Source organism: Eulemur rufifrons, chromosome 30, assembly GCF_041146395.1.
Source record: "Eulemur rufifrons isolate Redbay chromosome 30, OSU_ERuf_1, whole genome shotgun sequence".
Classification (NCBI taxonomy): domain Eukaryota; kingdom Metazoa; phylum Chordata; class Mammalia; order Primates; family Lemuridae; genus Eulemur; species Eulemur rufifrons.
The window spans coordinates 62,328,796-62,351,224 of NC_091012.1; the positions used below are offsets into that span (position 1 = coordinate 62,328,796).

General features: G+C 38.3%; 1 protein-coding gene across 1 annotated transcript in view; it reads right to left on the bottom strand.

Annotated features, from left to right (window-relative positions):
* VSIG1 (V-set and immunoglobulin domain containing 1) overlaps window positions 1–16,231 on the bottom strand; it is a 38,375-nt gene extending 22,144 nt beyond the window's left edge. The window contains exons 1-2 of the mRNA XM_069464222.1: window positions 16,196–16,231; window positions 10,846–10,996 (exon numbers count right to left, since the gene is read on the bottom strand). Coding sequence (XP_069320323.1) covers window positions 10,846–10,996; window positions 16,196–16,231 — 187 coding nt within the window. The remainder of the gene's footprint in view (window positions 1–10,845; window positions 10,997–16,195) is intronic.
* Window positions 16,232–22,429: the final 6,198 nt, after the last annotated feature.

Below are 22,429 nucleotides of genomic sequence, written 5' to 3' on the forward strand. Positions count from 1 at the left end.
TAAAATTCCAGTGAACATTCATGTACAGATTTTGGTGTGAACATAAATTTTCATTTCTCTGGGACAAATGCCCAAGAGTGCAATTGCTGGGTCATATGGTAGTTGCATGTTTAGTTTTATAAAACACAGCCATACTTTTTTCCAGAGTAACTGTACCATTATACATTCCCACCAATAATGTATGAGTGAGCCAGTTTTTTTCATCCTCACTAGCATCTGGTGTTATCACTATTTTCTACTTTAGCCATTCTGGTAGTTGTGTAGTAGTATATCATTGGGGTTTTAATTTGCATTTCCCTAATAGTTAATGATACTAAACATATCTTTATGGGACTATTTGTCATTTGTACATCTTCTTCAGTGAAATGTCTGTTCATATCTTTTGCCCATTTTCTAATTGCATTGTTTAGGCTTATTTTTAGAATTGAGTTTTGGCATTCTCTATATAATCTCAATGCTACTCATTTGTTGAGTAGAGAGTTTTCTTTTTTCCTTTTATATCTGTATACCTTTTATTTTTTTATTACCTAATTGCAGTGGCTATAACTTCCAATACTGTGTTGAATAAGAGAGGTGAGACTGGACATCCTTGCCTTGTTCCCAATCTTAGGGGAAAGCATTCAGCCTTTCACCATTAAGTACTATGTTAGCTGTAGGTTACTTGCAGTTGCTCTTTATCAAGTTGAGGCAATTCTCCTCTGTAGTTGGTTGAATCATGTCTCCCAGCAAGGTAAGTCCAAGTCCTAACACCCAGTATCTGTGAATGTGACCTTATTTAGAAATAAGGTCTTTGTAGATATAATTAAGGATCTTGAAATGAGATCATCATGGATTTAGGGTGGGCCTGAATTGCTAAGGGTTTTGGTATCAGGGTAATACTGGCTTTATAAAACGAGTGGGAAGTGTTCCTTCGGCTTCTCTTCTATTTTTCGGAAGAGAATGTGTAAAATTGATGTTGATGATTCTTTAAAGGTTTGGTAGAATTATTTGCCGAAACTATATAGGCCTGGAGATTTCTTTTGTACAAATCTGTCCTTATAAGAAAAAGGAGAGAGGGATTTGACACATAGACACACAGAGGGAAAGGCCATGTGAAGATGGAAGCAGAGATTGGAGTGATGCATCTATAAGCCAAGGAATACCGAGAATTGCTGGAAGCCATCTAGGAGAAAGTCATGCCCCTGATTCTCCCTCAAAACTTCCAGAAGAAACCAACTCTGCCAACAGTTTGATTTAGGACTTTAAGCCTCCAGAACTGTGAGAGAATAAATTTCTTTTGTTTTAAGCCACCCAGTTTGTGGCAATTTGTTACAGCGGCTCTGGTAAACAAATATGCCCTCTATTCCTAACCTCTATTCTAAGAGGTGTTTTTTTTTTTTAAATCATTAATGAGTATTGAATTTTGTCAAATGCTTATTCTGCATCAATTCATAGGATCATATTTTTGTCTTTAGCCTGTTGATATGGTGAATTACACTGAATACTTTTTGAATGTTAAACCAGCCGTACAAACCTGAAATAAATCCCACATGGCTGTGGGATATAATTCTTTTTATACATTGCGTGATTCAATTTGCTAGTGTTTTGTTAAGGATTTTTGCATCTAAGTTCATGAGAGAGGAACTTTTAAAATTATGAATTCAATTTCCTTAATGGTTATAGAGCTATTCGGATATCTATTTCATATTGGGTGAGTTTAGCAGCTTGCTGTTTTTGAGATATTGGCTCATTTTTTTCTAAGCTGTCAAATATGTGAATGTAAAGTTGTTGATAGTCCCTCAATATATTTTAATGACTGCAGGATCTGTCGTGATAACCCATGTTTCATTTCTGATATTAGTGATTTGTGTCTTATCTCTTTTTATTTTTATTAGTCTTGCTAGAGGTTTGTCAATTTTATTGATTTTTTTTTCAAAGAAACAGATTGATTTTTCCCTATAGTTTTTCTATTTCCATTCCATTGATTTCAGCTTTTTATTATTCCCTTCCTTCCACTTGCTTTGGGTTTATTTTAGCCTTCTTTTTCTAGTTCCTTGTTGTGAAATTTAGATTATTGACTTAAGACCTTTCTTCATTTCTAATGTAAGCATTTAGTGTTATAAATTTCTCTCTCAGCATTGCTTTAGCTGTGTGTTGCATATTTCAATATGTTGTATTGTCATTTTCACTCAGTTCTACATACTTTTAAAAAATTTCCCTTTGAGACTTCCTTTTGATCCATGGATTATTTAGTAGTGTGTTGTTTAATTTTAATGTGTTATCTGCCTCCTTAGCGCAGTAGGCAGCGCGTCAGTCTCATAATTTTAATGTGTTTAGAGACTTTTCTGTTACCAACTTCTAGTTTCATTCCATTGTGGCCAGAGAGCATATTCTGTATGATTTCAATTATTTTAAATTTGTTTAGGTTTGTTTTATGGCCAAGCACATGGTCTACCTTAGTGAATGTTCTATAGGTGCTTGAGAAAAAAGTGCATTCTGCTGTTGTTGGATAGAGTGCGCTATACCAACAGACATAATTTAAATAATCTAATAATTTAAACTATCAATAAATCGAGATGGACTTATAAAAATATTCAATTAAATCCTATTAGTTTATTGTCTTTTTAAGATCTTCCATATCTTTGGTGATGTTCTTCTGTCTACTAGACTTTTCAGTTTCTGAGGGGGGTGTTGAATTTTCCAACCATAATTGTGGATTTGTCTCTTTCTCCTTTTAGCTCAATCCATTTCTGTTCATGAATTTTGAGACTTTTGTTCTTTGGTATACACACATTAAGAATCATTATGTCTTCCTGCTGAATTGATCCTTTTATCATTAGGTAGTGCCTCTCTTTGTCTCTAGTAACTTTTTTCGCTCTGAAGTCTATGTTATCAGATATTAATATAGCTACTCTAGATTTTTTTAATTATATTTATATTTGGTATATATTTTTTCTCTTTTTACTTTCAATCTACCTATGTCACTAAATTTAATGTGAGTTTCCTGTGAGTAGCATATACAATTGTCCCCCCGTATCTGAGGGGGATCTGTTATAAGGTTCCAAGTGGATGCCTGAAACTGTGGATTGTACTGAACCCTACATCTATTATGTTTGTTCCTATACATACATACTTATGATAAAGTTTAATTTATAAATTAGGCACAGTAAAAGAGTAACAATAATAATGAACAATAAAATAGAGCAATTATAATAATACACTGTAATAAAAGTTATGTGAATGTGATCTTTCTCTCTCAAAAATATTTTATTGTACTGTACCGCAGGTAACTGAAACCTTAGTGAAATCATGGGTACGAGGGGGACTACTGTAGTTGAATTTACATCAATGTAATTACGTTTAATATAACTATTGATACATTAGCTCTTAAGTCTGCCATTTTATTATTTGTTTTCTGTTTGTTTCTTTTGATTCTTATTCCTCTGCTTCACTTTTTTTGCCTTCCTGTCAGTTACCTGGACTTTTTTTATAATTCCATCTTGATTTTAAAGCATATATCTTTACATATAATTTTAAAGCATATATCTTTATATAGTTTTCATAGTGGTTGCTCTGGGTATTCAACGTACATATATGAGTCATAACAGTCTACTGGTATCAATATTTTACTGCTTTGAGTAAAGTATGTAAAGCTCATTTCCATTTAGGTCCATTTATCTTGCCCAACTTTGAAATATCGTTGTCTTGAGTTTAAGATGGTTTTATAATTTCAGTTTCAATCATCAAATATGATTTATAAAACTCATGAGTTAGAAGACAGTCCATTATATGTTCTCATACTTCTGCCCTTTCTGTTGGTCCTTCTTCCTTCTTGATGCTCCAAGATTCTTTCTTCTATTGCTTACTTTCTGTTTGAGAAATTCCTTTGGCTATTCCTTCAGGCTATGTCTGCCAGTAACAAATCTTTTTGCTTTTTTTTTTGACTGAGACTCTCATTATTTCCCCTTCTCCTGAGGGATAGTTTCACCAGATATAGATTCTATTTTCTGTCATCTCTGCTCTACTATTGAGTCCATCAGCAAGGTTTTAATTTTTTGTTATTGTATTTTTCAAGTCTATGCTTTCTATTTAATTTTTTTTCAAGGGTGGCAAACAATCCAGTTTTATTCAAAAAATAATTCCAAGGAGAAAAAAAGGAAATTGAGAGTGAATCTATTGATTAAAAGGGCCTTCAGAGGAATAGTATAAAGTTGCAATGCATGGACCTTTTATGGATTCTTGTTTTTTAATTTAAATTTTTATTTTTAATTAACAAATAATTGCACACAATGTGATCTTTTGATATATGTATACATTGTGGAATGATTATATCAAGCTAATTAACATATCCATCACCTCACATATTTACCATTTTTATGTAGTGAGAATACTTAAAATCTATTCTTTCAGCAATTTTGAAATACACAATACGTTATTATTAATTGTGGTTACCTTGCTGTGCAATAGGTCTTGAAAACTTATTCCTCCCTTGTCACTAGAACTTTGTACCCTTTAGTCAACTTCCCCAAATTCTCCACTCCCTCTACCCCTCAGCTCCTGGTAATCACCATTCTACTCTCTAATTCTATTAGTTTGACTTTTTTAGATTCCACATATAAGTGAGATCACGCAGTATTTGTCTTTCTGTGCCTGACTTATTTCACTTTGCATAATGTTCCCCAGGTTCATCCATGTTGTTGCAAATGATAGAATTTCCTTCTTTTTTATATTAATATTTTTATAACTTCTTTTTCTTTTCTGCAACTTTCTATTTTTTCACTTCTTTTAAGAGAATTTGCAATTGATTGTTGAAGCATTTTTATGCTGGCTACTTTGAAACCCTTGTCAGGTAATTCCAACATCTGATTCATCTCAATGTTGGCGTTAGTTGATTGTCTTTTCTCATTCAAGTTGTGATTTTCTTGATTCTTGGTATGACAGATGATTTTTGTTTGAACATTTTGTCTATTATATTAGGAGATTTCTATTCGAATCATTTATTTTAGCAGACAGTCACCTTATTTATGCTTCGCACACAGGTCTTGGCCTATTTTTATGGTCTGTGGCTCTAATGGCAGTTTAATTTTCAGGGTCTTAGTAATGTTGTTTTGGTCTGTTTGGTTTCTCTGGTATCACTAGGGCTTCCATTTGTCCCTGATCATGCTGCCTGAGGGAGCAGAAAGGTTTACCTAGGTCAGGATGCCAGGTGTCTTTCAGTGGGGGATGGGTATGGTGGGACACTCCTACTGGTACCCCTTACTGCCTTGGTGTCTCTGTCGGGGTAGGGGAGGACAATCATAGACCCACAGAGATAAAGACCTTTCCCAGACTGGACCACTTGCTGAGGCTTTATGCTTCCTGTCTGTTCTACCTTTCCAGTTAGATATTCTAGGTGAAAGTGGGCGTCTCAGGCCCAGGGAGAAGGAGAATGCTTCTTTTGTCCACTATTTTTGGTGGGGCTTCTACTGATCCCCTCCTTGCTGGTGGTGCTGGGCTCACCTAACTTTGACAGAGGGACTCCCATTTGACCTGGGAAAGGAATGAGCTTACCTGGGGTGCCCTCTGTTGTTAGGTTGGGGATCAGGAAATTCCAGGACTGGGTCCCCTTCTACTGTTGGGTGAGAAAAACCTAAGATATGCTGTCTCTTTGTTTTTCCTAGGCTCCCAAACCTGTTTGCTTTCTTCTTACCACCTTTCAGAGGTCCTCCCTTAGTTGGTCTCTTGCATTATTTCCAGGGTTTATATTTGCGCTTAGCAGGGAGAAGCAAGGAAAAACAGGTCTGTGTTACACTGTCCAGACCAAAAATCTCTCTCAATTTTTGAGTATAAAATGGTCCTGAGATAGCAAATTTTGAGAACTGTTGGCCTTACAAAAGGGTGAGATAATTAGCTGGCAATATGATTTACAGGAACACCAAAGAGCCCCCTACCCCAAAATCCAGCCAGCCACTATACTGAAATAGTAATATATAAGCATTTTCCAAAGGGCTGTAGTAGGTGACAAGGGCTGTAGTAGGCTGCAGTTTGGTAACACCATACAGGCACTAGTTCATCTCATTAACTGGTTATTATCCATTGCAAAGTAAGAGACTATAAAAGTTCTCCAGGATGGGACATAGGACTGGCAGATAAGTATTGGAAGAGAAAGTCAAGTTCAAGAGATGCTGTCTGTGTTCCAGGGAGGCTGGAGTGAGAGCCCTAGCTACTACCTGCAGGGTCACAGATGAAGGCAAGGGGGAGGGGGGCAATGAGGATGCAGAGATCATGACAGGCTCAGAGGAAATAGTATAGGAAGACAAATTCTTGTTCTCCTTCCCAATTTTGCATACCCAGTGACTTCTTTACTTCATATTTTTCTTACTTAATGGCAGCAGTCAGACAAAAGGAACTTAGGGGATTGAGAAACATTTTGAAAAAGTAAAAGAAAAAGCAAACCATTGTACTGATTACCCCAAGTTTCCTGTGTTCTCTGTCACAGCCAGGCCACCTGGTCCAGCTGCTTTCCTGCCAAAAGCTGGCTGTTTACATGGCAACCAATGTCTTGATGAATTGAGAAAAGTGCTTGAGTATAGACATGAATGCAGCACCTTTTAACTCCATGCAGTGTCCTTCTTCCCAATATTCTCTTCCCCATTCTCTCCTGGTTCCTATAATGCCTCCCCCAAAAAGGAAATTGGTCTTCAGAAAGCAGCTACTTTTTCTAACAAAAATTTCACTGGAGAAAGTTGGTTCCCTCCGTTGGAGGGAAAAGTGGTTCCCTCCCGCCTGCTCTCAACGAGTCCATTGCATTTCTCCTGGAAGTTAGCCACATCTCTAGCTGTGCTTAAACATCTCTAGCTGTGCTTAAATGATGACTTCCAAATGTCTTTGAAGTGCTCAAAATAAAAAGGATAGAACCGAGGATTTCATGGCCATTAAAGTTTCTGGAACCTTTTCCCTAAAAACAGATTTTGGAGACATTATTTGGCCATTATTTTTGTTCTCTAATTTGGGGCCCAGTGTCTGTTATGGGATTGGCTAATGATGGAAATTTATGACCAGGTAAGGCACAAAAATACCCTTTGAGTGCCACTCTCAGCAAAAGTACTTGAGGGCAGAATAAGCACAGTACCTGTGCTTGCCACAAGGCAAGCCACAGAAGGGGCCATGGAGCCTAGCAACAATTATCAGTTGAGCACCTATTTTGTGCCATAAATACTAGTAAACACTGAGGAAACAATAATGAACAAGACAGACACAATCTCTACCTGCCATGTCAATACATCAGGAAGCCATTTGTAGCAGAGACCAGAATGGAGGTAAATGAAAATCAAGGATTTGGGAACTATAAATCTGATTCAAACATTTCCAACATTTTAAAAATAGAAAACATATAAACATATAACGAATGTGAGATCTATAAAAGTCTAGTAATATCACCTTAGAATTAGGATGAAAATTTCAAAATTTAAAGTGAGACAATATATTTTTAAGAATACTACAAATTTTCCAATAAATAGGTAACAATTGGCAAGGCAAAAACTTCCAGACCATTTGGTTACCCAGATTTCTAGTACTCAACACCATAACCAATTAAATTCTGAAGAAAAAATGGTTTTCAGACATTGTTCAACCACGATACAATGACAATACACTTCAGAGCTAAGAGCCATATATCTCCAGATGAGCCTTTAAGAAATATTATATCATTCAAAAAAAGAAATATTATATCATTCAATTAGTGCACATTACTTAAACCTCTGAGCTCATCTGGGATGACAGACATGTTCTATCTCTTCACTGTCCAATCCAGTATCCCATTTGCAGTTACTGAGCACCCGAAATGTGGCTAGTGAGACTAAGGAACTGACTTTATAATTTTACTTAACTTGAATTAATTTAAATGTAGATAGCCACATGTGGATAATAAACAGTGCAAATCTAGTCTTAAATTGGAAGTGATCTTCAGGGGATAAAAAGTTCTCCTCCTTTGGATTAATTCATTCTAAATTGAGAAATTATTTAAAATTGAAAAAGTCAGAAAAATCTCTATATTAACAGGACTGTGAATAAATGGCAGAGTGAAGATTAGTACCTGATTTAAACAAAACCCAGGATTGCAATTTCCCTCACTGACTTGACTGAATTTAAAAACAAGACAAAGATACATGTGATTGAAATATGTGTGACCTCTTTTAAAAACCAGTTCTTGTTATTAAAGTAAAATAATACAAAGTATATACACTTAAATTAATCAGCACTGGAAAAATCTTTTTAAATGCCTTGTGTTTTGGTAATGATTGTTCATTCATTTATTTAATGCTTACAATGTGGCAAGCACGTTGCTCACAGTAGGATTATTCTTATTCTAATATACTACAACAAAAATATCCCCCAAATAGCCATATGCATTTGAACCTGATGCATTTGAACTGATTTAATTTCCAGCAACTTCACGTATAATTACTTCATTTTTAAATTAGGAAACAAATATAACCAAATGATCACTCAATTTTTTGGATTTGACTGCAAAACCAAAGTTCAAATGTATTACTGCTTTAAAATGCATAGCACATACCTCCAGAAAATGAAAACCATATTAAAATATCTCTCCAAGAGATGACTAATACATATTACAAGTGCCTAAAATTATATACATGAATATTTTTCAGAAGAAAAGTTTGATTAAAATTAATTTTCCTGAATTGACATTGAACTTAAGACTTCTTAAGAAGTCATTGAAAATAGTTTGATTAAAATAAAATCTGTCCTGCTTAGTTGTACAGAAAATCAATTTTACATATGTATATGAAAATCATGTTTGGGGTTTGGGGAGGTGATTCATTCTTTCAACAAACATTTACTATGTACCCACTATGTGCACCATGCTTAACACCAAAAGTGACATTCTCTCTGAAACAAGTCCAGGTAATGCATCAAATTGCACATTGATGGAAATATTATCAGTTGTCCCACAGCCATATCTGGATCAACTGATGGACACTGCTTACGCCAGGTATCGATTACTGAAATCTTCCTTTCTCTGACTTCTATTCATATGTGAGCACGGCAAACTACAATATATTATACTGCATTTCCATTCCATTTGCTGGACTAATACTACTATATTTTGCTTTGGTCCAGCTACATCACATATGTATAGATATACAATATGTACTATACACCAACAAAACCAGCTATATAGTAATTTAAGAAAAAAAACGCTCAGAAGTATTTATTGGTCACTCTGATTGGGCCTTGTTCTAAAAGTCACAATCAAGTAAGATCCTGATATCATGCTACATAATTTTTTCAAACAATAAAAAAATTGTACACAAGGTCTAAACACAATTTTAATGTCATATATACACTTTCAAAGAAAAAATAATTTACCCAAATTTGAGTGGTAAGATTGCAGGTGATTTTTATTTTCTTGTTATAATTTTCATATTTTTCAATCTTTCTACAATGGCCATACATTACATTTATAATCAGTTTAGATTATAAATATGTTAGTTACAGTAAAAATCATTCTTGCAACTGTTCCAAACCCTGCGTCTAGTATAGGCCAGTGTAAGGCCTCACACAGGAAAGTAGATGTTGATGCAATCTTGGAGGGCTGGTGCAGAAAGCCCAGGGGTCAACCCAATTGCCTAATGACTGGAAGCCCTTTAAGAAGGGACAAAGACTTTCACTGTTTAAAGTTAAATTTAAATGAATATTCCCAGGAGGAAGGGAAACTAGTAACGTGTGTTTCCAGCACTAAGGCCTGGTTAGGCCACTGGATAATGCAGGCCTTTTAGTGACATTTGACTCCATACAACATTTATGTTTAAACATTTAATAATGAACATTTAAAGAGCTATTACTAAATATCAGATAGTTTTGAAAAGTAACATTTTTTTCTAGTTATAAAAATAGTATAATATTCTTTGTAGAAAACCAGGAAAGTATGGAGAAGTTGGAAAATAAAATCAAAATCATTTATAATCCCATCACCCAAAGATAATCACCATGAGCACTTCAGTATATATAACCTTTTAGTAATTTATTCTAAGCATGTGTATGTATCCGGCTTTTTCACTTAATGTTTTATCTTGAGCATTTTCTTATGCCATTAAATATGCTTAGTTAACTTTATTCTAATGACTGCCCAATATTACTGATGGCTTTAAAAAGTCCTCTTTTTTCATAAACGATATTATTGTATCTACTATGGACCTAACTTATCATAGGAACTGATTCAAAATGTATCTGGTATTTGAAAAAAAAGTAGCCAAGGGGTTTTCTGAATTAGTGATCTCTCCTGAGTCTAACCAACATCAGGATTGTGACTCTAATAATGATTTTGTTCAGCTCAAATCCCTGAAATCACCCATATTGTGCACAACGATAAATCACTCACATATTTTTCAAAATACAGCCTTAGGATTAGAAAACCACAACTCCCTAAGAAATATTAGACAGTAAAGCATTCATTAAATCTCTGTTCTTCCCATGTGTAAGCCACGGCAGGCCCTCCAACCCAGGCTCTGCCTGCTGTTTTACTAAGGTAAAACAGAGAAAAAAAATTATCCTTAGCACAAACTTTGGTTTCGGAGTAAATTCATTTGTTCACTTTTCAAGCTAAGTAAAGAAAGATACTGTCATTTTTTCCTGAAAAATTTTAATTCAGGAGCTCTATAAAACAATTATATTATAGGCTGGCTCCCCCTCAAATATCAACATGACACATATTTGCTAAGCAAGAGCTCTGAAAATGAGCATACTAATAACAATTCCTTTGAAGAACAGGAGGGAAAAAATTCTATGTAAAAATGTGCAATTTTAGTTTAAAAGGAAACTCCATTTCCAATTATCTGTGGTGGATGGAGATCCTTTCCTTACCTGCAAGGCAGTTTAGGATCAGAAAGACCTTCCAAAATGCGAACACCATTGCGCCGAGGTTTGTTGAGAGCAGCAGGTGCCAGTAGCTTTCCTGGACTAGGCTGAGTCTCACACTGGCTTCTTCAATCACACCGAGGTTTGCCAGGCTTATCTGCTGGGCATCACCAAGCAAACATGCCTCTTCGGGCTTACTTATTGGGCACAGACCTTTCTCAGAGCAGATTTGTGTTTCTTTGAAACACTTTTCATGGGGCGTGTTTCCTTGATATATTTGCTATTGTGTTAATAATAAACCCATGTATTTAAATTCTTCAAGCTCTTTGTACACAGATTCTCTAAGTCTCATTGTTTAAAACCAATCTTATTAAAAAGTTGTACTGTGGGGGGATAGATATAGTTGAAAGAGAACCTATGCAAATAAAAGCTGACAAGGCTAATTAATTTCAAATATTTCCATGGAAGTCATACAGCATTGATTCACTAACCTCCTTTTACAAATTAGGTTAGCAAATTGGTGCTTTAAGGTTTCCTGGGGAGATGGGGTTCACAGGAAGGGCACAGGGGTTATGAAGCGAAAAAGCATTCATTTCTATGTGAACAAACTCTGGACATGTCAGTCTCTTTTGAGAAACACTGGTAGTTGTCACTACCCTCCACCAAATCTGGCAATAGAATGACTTACATGCTTATGTCACCCAGGTCAGAAACCTTATAGCACTTGTTCACTAATCTAATTTTGCAAAATCAAGTTAGCGAATAAATGCTTTAAAACTTCCATTGGATGAGTCTGAATTTTTGCAGAATTAAGTTACTGAATAGGTGCTATAGGGTTTCCTTGGAAAGCGGAGTTCAGTAAAAGGGCATGGGAGGCTCCACAGGTAAGAAGCTTTCACGTGAGCATGAACATCTGATAAAGTTTCCTCTCGTGCTTAAGTTACTCTGAGAAACCCAAGGGCCTCCTCTGGCTCTTCCCATGCCATCTCTAAGTCCTGTTGCTTCCATTTCTATAACAGCTCTCAGATTTGTTCTTTCTCCAATCTGCTGCTTCCATTTTGGTCCAGGTACTCAGCTCCTCCCTCCTGGCCTATCATAGCAGCTTCCTAAATGGTCTCCCTGACTTCTTCCTCCTTCATCCTGTGTATCAGCCACAGGCCAACATTCCAACCCTAATCAAGCATTTTCAATAGCACCACGTATGGACTGTTTCATCAAGTCCAAAGTCCTTAATCTGGATTCCCAGCCTTCCAAGATCTGATCCTCACCTCATCTGAACTTTAGCCACGTTAAATCATCCACCTGAAAAATGCTGTCAGGATTTATTGCCTCAAAGTGTTCAGTCACATGAAATGTGTGCAAGTTTCAAGTGATATGTTTTGTGAACTTTACTTTGCAGGAACTGTTTGACTCCATCTGACCTTAGCCAAGCCAGTTGCCCACTGCTTCTCAGAAGGTCATTTTGCTTCCATCAGGCCTGATTCCTCTTCGCAGCCTACCCCATCTATGCGCATGTCTGATGCCAAACCTTAGCTCCAGGTGACTTCTATCACAACTTAGAATTTTCTCCTCCCTCCTCTTGCTATCCAGGTATGTTCTTAGCACAGATCAGTCACGCAGTCTTATGAGAAGATTTCGATGAACCCATATACCACCCCTCTCTGGGCTCCCCTTAGCATAAATTCATATTATACTTAGAGCCAATACCCTACAGTTGGCACTTAATTGTTCTCCAGTAGTTTCCTATTCATCAACTGGTCCCCCTTAAATCTAGTGACTTTGAACCCCTCCAGCATGGGGACCAGGTCTTATACAGGCAGTTCCCACCTTATGAAAGGGTGTGTCCCAAAATGTATTGGTAAGCTCATTGATTGGACCCAAGAATACACACTCCTACAGAAGCAATGCTATAATAGAAGTCTCATTCCAAGACTTATATAGCACATAGTCTAGCACTAGCTTGAATTCTGGCTGCTGGGCCATCTAGGGCAGAGAAGGAGGAGCAGGAAGGTGGAAGAGAAAGAATGTTCCTTTTGTCCTTAAGACACAGGTTGTGCACAAGTCAACATTTTTCCCAGAATAACTATTGCGTGTCTTTGACACCCACCTTCCTTTCTGCCCACAACTCTCATGGCTCCCCGGCTCCTTGTGTCTCTAGTTTGACCTAAGGGAGAATCTCACTCCCCAGAATGTCCCATGCTCCAAAATTACTTTTTCCTTTCCATCCCTATTCCTCCCAGAAACACTCCCCTTCCTCTGTGCAAGCACATATCCAGCTCCATGTTAGGAGGGGGGAAAATCAATTTCATGAACATTACCCAACCGACTTGCACTATGGAAAACAGAATGCTTGTTTTCCCCAAATAAATCTCTGGCCAGGAGGACTAGGCAATGCAATAAAGAGAAATGGTATGAGGGAAGAGGTTTTGCAGAGGACAATTTGTAGGGTGGCCCTCTGGAGATCCATACCAGCTCTTCTCAGCCTTGATTCTGCCTTGACCTCTAAGTCCACCAAGTCTCCAAAAGACCCACAGTTTCTGCAATGGCTCCCCTCCAAGTAATACTGACATTTCCAGTGGTGGGGAGGGGCAATGGGAAAAAAAATTTGTTAAGTCTGGTGTTTGTAAGCCAAGAACTTCCTGTGTTTTCTTTCATGCCCCATAAGTGACCATAGTAGAGTGTCCATATACTTGATCATTAAAACTAGGACACTTTTGAGAGTGAAAAGGATACTATTAACAATTAAATGGGGCCGGGCGCGGTGGCTCACGCCTGTAATCCTAGCACTCTGGGAGGCCGAGGCAGGTGGATTGCTCAAGGTCAGGAGTTCGAGACCAGCCTGAGCAAGAGCGAGACCTCGTCTCTACTAAAAATAGAAAGAAATTATATGGACAACTAAAAATATATATATAGAAAAATTAGCCGGGCATGGTGGCACATGCCTGTAGTCCCAGCTATTCGGGAGGCTGAGACAGGAGGATCGCTTAAGCCCAGGAGTTTGAGGTTGCTGTGAGCTAGGCTGACGCCACGGCACTCATTCTAGCCTGGGCAACAAAGTGAGACTCTGTCTCAAAAAAAATAAATAAATAAATAAAAAATAAAAATAAACAATTAAATGGGACAGAAAGCATAAACTGTGACAGTTCCAGACAAACCCGAATACCTGGCCATCTACCCACAGGGGCATACCAGGCACAAAGTTAAGGGCTAAGTAAGAGCTTGTTAATTAATTCAATATGTCCAAGCTGGCTGGCCCGAAGACGGGTAGGGCGGAGGGTATGCTATAAGGGTATTCCTAAAACCCATCTGCCGCAGAATCTCTCATACAAACACAAATCCCTCTGCAACATTTAAGTAAAGTACCTATGCTGCTGCCATGTAAGACCTAACCAGGAAATGAAGAATTGTGTTAAAACAAATGCCAAGAGATCGTCTAAATTTCTGCTTAGAACTGAATTTTGATATTATTAACTATTGTTCAAAAAAGTGGGCCGTTAACTGGTTCATGAAATATTAAACATCCTTTGCATTTTTATAGGGCTTCATAATTTTTAAAATGTTTTTCCATTTCATCTTCACAACAGTTCAATAAAATAAATGAGGCCGGTATTATCTACATTTTCTATGTAAGAAAACTGAGGCTCAAAAATGTATCTTTCCCAAGGCCACATAGCACGCATTGGAAGCTGTTCTCATCGCACTGCACAGTAGCACAGTGTGATTGTAATGTAACAAATATGCTACTGCCCCCAGGATTCTTCCTTGGGAACTTTCAGAAGTACACGGTATCTGATTTATTCCTCATTTTTTAACTTAAAAATTATAAAAGTAATTCATTTTGATTGTAAAAGGATTTCAAAAAACAAAGAAGTATACAGAGGGGGAAAAAAGTCTCCATTCATTCATCCACACATGTAATCCCATGCCTAGGCTCACAAGCAACAGGAGTTTAGCATTTTTACAGATCTTTTTCTATGCATTTACACACGCACACATATATGAGGTTTTTTTAAAAAAAATGATCATAGTATGATATGATCATACTATACATATTGTTCTATAATTTGCTTTTTTTCCCCTTAAAAACACATTTTTCGTATCTCTTTCTGTCACTATGTCCAGCTACATCTATAGATCTACCTTACCCATTTTAAGGCTAAATGGTATTTTATAGTATGGATGTACCTTAATTTATTTTAACCATTCTCCTGTTGCTGAATTCTTAAACAATTTCAGTTTTTCACTATTATAGACAACGATGCAATGAATATCCTTTTATCTAGATCTCTGCCACTTGTGTGATTATTTCTGTAGATTAGTTCCCTAAAAACAGAATTGCTGGATCAAAGGGTATGAACATTTAAATTTTTGGTAGACTGCAAAATTATCCACCAGAAATTCTTTACAAATTCATACCTCCACTAAGAGTGTATGAGTGGGCTGGGTGCAGTGGCTCATGCCTGTAATCCTAGCACTGTGGGAGACCAAGATGGGAGGACCACTTGAGGCCAGGAGTTTGAGACCAGCCTGAGCAACATAGCGAGACCCCCATCTCTACAAAAAATAGAATAATTAACCTGGCAATGTGGCAGATGCCTGTAGTCCCAGCTACTTGGGAGGCTGAGGCAGGAGAATTACTTGAGCCCAGGAGTTTGAGGTTGCAGTGAGCTGTGATGATGTCACTGCACTCCAGCCTGGGCAACAGAGCAAGACCCTGTCTCAAACAAACAAACAAAAGTGTATGAAAGTGCCTGTTTCTGTCTGTGCAGTCTTGTCAACAATAAAAATTATCAGTTTTTTATTTTATTTTATTTACTAGTATCACAGGTAAAAATTGGTATTGCTTTGTTGTTTTGATTTGTATTTCTCTAATGAGGTTGAGCCTCTTTTCACAGGTTTACTGGCCTACCTCGTATTTCTTTCCCTGCAAATTGCCTGTTTACAACTTCAGCCCATTTTTCCATGGAGTTACCTGTCTTTTAATGTTGTAGAAGTATTCTTTATATGCTATGAATCTTACTCTAGCTTGGTATCCATGTTAAAATATTTTCTTCTGGTCTACCACTTTTCTTTTAATTATGCCTTTTACCATAAAGAAATTTGAATTTTGTCATAATCTGTCAATTTTTTCTTTGCATCTTCTGAATTTCATGGCTTCTTTAAGAAAGCCTTCCGCAATCCAAGATTACAGAAATATTATTCTATATCATTATTATATAATGTATAACATCATATATTCTTCTGATGCTTCTATAATTTCGTCTCTTGCCATCTCAGTTATAACAACTTTGTCCTTCCATTTGCTCAGGACAAGAGCCTAGGTGTCATCCTTGAGTCCTCTCCTTCTCTCATATACCGCATCTAACTCAGCAGCAACTTCTTTGGGCTCCATGTTCGAAAGCTATCCAGACTCTCAGCACTTCCCCCACCTCACTGCCCCCACCTTCATCTGAGCCCCCAGCACCCATTGCCTGGACCACAGCAAGAGCCTCCTAACTGGTCTCCCTGCTTCCACGCTGGTCCCCTCACAGTCTATTCTTATCACAGCAGCCAGAAGGATCATTTAAATATAAAAGTCAGATCGTGTCTCACCTTTGCTCAGATCCTCCCCTAGATCCTAATTTCTCTCTGAGTAAAAACCAGAGTCTTTAAAATAGCTCAGAAATCCATAGCCCATATGTTAAGTGCCTTGGTTAACACATTCTAGGTGATGTGCTGTAAATGTGATATACACATCAGATTTCAAAGACTTAGAATGAAAAAAGCACAGTATCATTAATTCTTATGCTGATTACATATTGAAATGATAATATTTGGGATATATTGGGTTAAAGAAAATATATTATTAAATTTTTAAAGTCAAAAAAATAAATAATCAAAGAGCTTAGAAGACCCTAAAATGATCGGTCTCACCCACTCCACCACCTCTCTGATCTAATGTCCTACCATACTTTTCCTTCTCACTCTGCTCCAGCCATACTGCTCTCCTTGTTGAGCCTCCAAATAGCCTGGCACATTGCCACCTTTTAGGGCTTTTGTACTTAGCAGTTAACTCTGCCTGTGACATTTTCCCCCCAGATATCAGCAGGGCCGACTCCCCCCATCTTCTTCAAGTCTTTGCTCAATTGTCAGTTTTACCTTTCAGGGAGTTTACCTTTACGCTTTGAGGGAGATTTGCTCTTTGGAAACAGCTAGGTCATTTGAGGCTAATTCTAATGAGTAAGTTAGGCGATCAAGTTCAGTAAATGCTGTTTTATGGCCAAGAAACAAGGTATAATCATAATGGTGTGTGGCTTAGGAACTGGCTCAGAAGGCAGTCTGGGGTTTCCAAAAGGCAGACCAATGCCATTCTCATGACACCGGCATAAGAGAGAGAGACACACACGCAGAGACAGAAATACAGAAAGAGACAGAGACAGAGACACAGAGAGACAAAGTGAGTGAGAGAGAAAAGAGAGAGAGAGGGAGAGATCTGGGGCTAAAGCTTTTCATACATTTTTTAATCATAAAGTAGTCATCATGGGAAAATCAAAATTTATTGGACTTCCTTATACATATTTTATGGTTTTGTATGTTTCAAACAATTTTTTAATTACATATGGAAATGCACAATCTAGTCAGTGCTTAGAGTCTAAAGAGTTTAATTTATTGCTGTTGAAATGGTTCCAAAGAAAGTGTTTCAGAAATCCCCTGGGCAATCACAGCACCACTGAAGCTTTATTCCTCTTTCCGACTGCCTGCCGGGTATCTCCTCTTATAGGCCCAGTGGCACTCCAGACTCCACCACAGATGTCACCTGCTGTCTCCAAACCTGTGCCACTTCCTAATCACTGTTACTGATGCCCTCATTATAACTCTTCCTTGGGATACTCTTTGACTCCTACTTTTCTTCACCCCACCATCTCGCAAGTACCAAGTCCTACTGAGGATGGCACTGAAACTTCTTTTCAGTCCATCTTCTTCTTTCATCTCCTCTGCCACACTCTAGTTCAGCCCCTATTATCTCTCATTCAGACGGTGGCAGTAGCCCCCTAGCCCATCTCCTGGCCTCCAAATTTCCTCCTTCTCAAATCCATCCTTTGTAATCCTACCAGTTAAGTTTTCCTAAAGTCCAACCATATCATTCTTGTGCTCAAAAATCTTCCGTGGCCCTTTTCCTTAGACATAAACATTGTTAGCTGGCATTCAGCTGGTACCCAACCTGTCTTTCCTGCCTATTTTCTGCTATTTGTAACAACAAAGAATGTCAGAGGTGACAGAAGTTTTACAATCAGGCAAGTGTCCAGAAGGCACATTTAGGGACTGCATGTTCACACTAGGCTCGTTGCTGAGAAAAATTTCAGTCCTTATACATGGAGACGACAGGGAGAAGGACTCTCACTGCATAATGATATCATAGAATTCACTTGAGAGTTTCCCTTACTGGAGGCCCTAGTCTGAGACTCCCAACTTCTTAGTTTAGAGAATTGTAGAATGATGTGCTGCCTCCTCTTCTTTTTATTATTTTTAAGACAACTCAGTGGCCGGGCGCGGTGGCTCACGCCTGTAATCCTAGCACTCTGGGAGGCCGAGGTGGGCGGATCGTTTGAGCTCAGGAGTTCGAGACCAGCCTGAGCAAGAGCGAGACCCCACCTCTACTAAAAATAGAAAGAAATTATATGGACAGCTAAAAATATATATACAAAAAATTAGCCGGGCATGGTGGCGCATGCCTGTAGTCCCAGCTACTCGGGAGGCTGAGACAGGAGGATCGCTTGAGCTCAGGAGTTTGAGGTTGCTGTGAGCTAGGCTGACGCCATGGCACTCACTCTAGCCTGGGCAACAGAGTGAGACTCTGTCTCAAAAAAAAAAAAAAAAAAGACAACTCAGTATTAACCTGGAGTAAGAAGGTTTGTTGTTACTGTTGATGAGAGAGGGAAGATCTGCAAGTAGTCTCCAGACAAAACTGAATTCTCTGTTACCTGAACATATCCTCACTTTTCCACCCCCACACCTTTTTTTCCCCTGTGGATTATAGAATATCTTTTTTTTATTGATACATAATAATTGTACATATTCATGGAGTACATGTTACATCTTGATACAAGCACACAACATACAATGATCAAATCAGGATAACTGGGACAAGATTCATCTGAAACATTCATCATTGCTTTATGTTGGGAGCATTTGAAAACTTCTAGTTATTCTGAAATACAATAAACTATTGTCAACTATAGTTGCCTCATTGTACCACTGAACATCAGAACTTCCTTCTATTAAACAGAATTACCCTTTCACCAACACTTATTCATTACCCCATCTCACCACCCTTACCAATCTCTAGTAGCCACCATTCTATTCACCATTTCCTTGAGATGAATTTTTTTTAGGTCACATATATGAGTGTGAAGATGAAATATTTGTCTTTCTGTGCCTGGTTTATTTCACTTAAAATAATGTCCTCCAGATCCATCCATGTTTCTGCAAATATGGAATCAGCTTAAGGGTTTATCAAGGGACGAATGGATAAAAAAGATGTGGTGTATGTACATCCCCACACCTTTTTTAAAAAATAATTTTTTATCATATACTCTATTTTATTAATTTAAAAAAATTTTAAATTTAAAATAATTTTTTTTAAAGGTAGGGTCTCCCTGTGTTGCTCAGGCTGATCTCAAACTCCTGGCCTCGAGCAATCCTCCTGCCTTGGCCTCCCAAAGTACTGGAATTACAGGCATGAGCCACCACACCCCCACCCCTGCACCTTTACACAGACTGGTCTATTCTCCTAGATCACTTGCCCCACCAAGTCTAATTGTCAAAAAATCTACTCATGATCATTACACATTGCATACCTGTATCAAGACATCACATGTGCCCTATAAATATGTATAACTAGTATATATCCATAAAAATTAAAAATTAAAAAATTAAAAATATGCTTATCTTGTGAGCCTCACCGTCGACAAACACTCACTCCTCTGTGGATAGTCTACTAATTCCTACATGATGTGATCTCACCTTTGCAGCATTAGCTAATACCTTTCACATGTCACTTAGAGTATATCCCGGCTATTCATGTACTGGGCTTCTTCATGGCTCTAAGATTGCAAACTTCTAAGAGGAACAGGGACCATGTTTTGGTGATTTTACACACAGATACATGCACACATGCTTGTGTGCTCATTTTGGGCCAGGCATTGTGTTAAGTGCTTTGTATTCATTATCTCATTTATTCCTCTTAATAGCCTTATGAGGTAGGAAGTCTTATTATCCCCGTTTTGTAGGGGTTAATAAGACTTAAGGAAACTGAAGCACAGGGAAATTAAGCAATTTAAAGAAATTTCATAGATAGTAACAGGTGGACCCAAGACTCATAGTCTCACCCCTCTTAACCCACCTCAAATATTTCCATTATATAGCCCATGTCCTATTCCACATGCATAGTTAGGTAGTGTTCTCTTCTCTTCAGTGGGGGACACCTATTGGTTCTCCCTCCCGTCCTTTATTGCATATGTCTAGTGAGCAGCCATTTTCTCTCGCTTTACCAGTTCCCAGTTGCAAAATAGCTACCAGTCATCCCCCTCACAAGTATGACTGCTGTTGGTCAAAGCTTCCGCTCTCAGAAAACACCACACTGCTAAAACTGAGGCTCAGAGAGGAATACCTGTAACTGCCAGAGCCAGGACCTCAGCGCAAGTAAGTTGGCTCTGGAGCATGTGCTCTTAACTTACAGTTAACTTACTGTGGCCTTAATGATATGGCCTGGTATTGGCACATAATAAGTGCTTAAGTGCTGTTTGGTGAATTCACTTTTTCAAGTTCTTGGTATCTCAAAGTGACTATTTTGAAGGGTGGCACTAATTTGAATGCACATGATCTGGTATATTTGTTAAAAAACACACCTGAAATCATATCATCATCATCATCAACAACAACAAACCTTACTGTAGGTTAAGTCTGAGTTGTCTTAAAAACAATAAAAAGAAGAGGAGGCAGCACATCATTCTACAATTCTCTAAATCAAGAAATTGAGAGTCTCAGACTAGGGCCTCTAGTAAGGGAAACTCTCAAGTGAATTCTATGATGTCATTATGCAGTGAGAGTCCTCCTTCTCCCTGCCATCCCCATGTATAAGGACTGACATTTTTCTCAGCAATGAGCTTAGTGTGAACATGCAGTCCCTAAATGTGCCCTCTGGACACATTTTTGGTAGTCCTTAAAAGCCTCCAGAAAAATACCAGAAGTGGACCTCAGGCTGTGAAGCAGGGAACTTCAAGGGTATATTTAAGGAGGGCCATGGAGGTTTCTGTCCTCTTGAATTTGGGAAATCTTTGTTTCCTGTCCTAGAGGGGAGAACCATGCAGAAAGTTCTCCTTTGGCAAGTCATGTTTTAACAATAAGTATGAGTCAGCTTGTGTTGAGTAGCCTGGGATTGCTTATCTAGTGATAGTAGGGAGGCTGGAAAGGGTTAGTACCAGGAACTCTATGTTAACCGATAGTGTGACTCAACCTGTTGTGTACATTAAAGTGTTTGGGGAAGCCTACTCCTAGGCAATTTGACGCACTGTACAAACACATATCCTAGACTCTGCTTTGGAAAAATCACATGCATGCACAGTCATGCCGCCCCTTCCACACACACCCCATTCAACCCAAAGAGGGCCTAGACCCTTCCATTCCTTCCATTTGGGAAAGGTCAAGCTTGACTTGAACCATGAAAAGTCACATTCTAATTGTATGATTTCAGGGCCCTTTTTCCCCCCAGTCCTATCCAATAGTTCCTAAAAATACCACACCTGAATGAAATTAACCCTAAAACCCAGATTTTCTCTTGGAGCCAAGAGATTGAAGAATTTCACAGCTACCCAACCTGGTTAATGGTACCTGTGACATAGTAGTAAGGGCTACTGAATGCCGAAGACTTACTAGGCTACATTCAGGCCCTGGGTGAAACATTTCCTATGCCTTATGTTTCACAATAACCCTATGAAGGAGGCATTAGTTATGCTCCTCATTTTACAGATGAGGAAAATGAAGTTTGGAGAGGTAAATGACTTGCTATTAATCACACAACTTGCCAGTGGCAGAACCAAGACTTGGGCCCAGGTGGGACTGCTCCAAAGTCCAAGCCCTTGCTCGTCATGTGATATGGCCTCCCAGCACTGGGCAAAGGACAGTAGAATACTTAGCCAACACAGTCCCTGCTTCCCAGGCTCGCACTCTTGCTGGGAAGACAATATAAATACACAAAAAAGCAAGTGTTAATACTAAAAAGTACATGATTTATGAAAGGCTGCATTATGCAACACAGGCAACAAATAAGTACAAGTACAGAAAGGGAATGTGGACGAGGGATGCCTGTGGGCCCCAAGTCCCCACAGCTGGATGAGTTCCATGGGGTCCACCTGACAGGGGAGAGGGATTCTGGGAGGACTTGAGCAGGATTTTTGAAGGTGAATATCTAGAATGAACAATGAAAAGAGAGAGAGTGGTAGCATTTTAGAGGGCAAGAATGACAGAAAGGCAAAGAGGTGAGATTACTTGTATAGAAGGGCTGGAAGGACAGGGCACAGTGGCTCACGCCTGTAATCCTAGCACTCTGGGA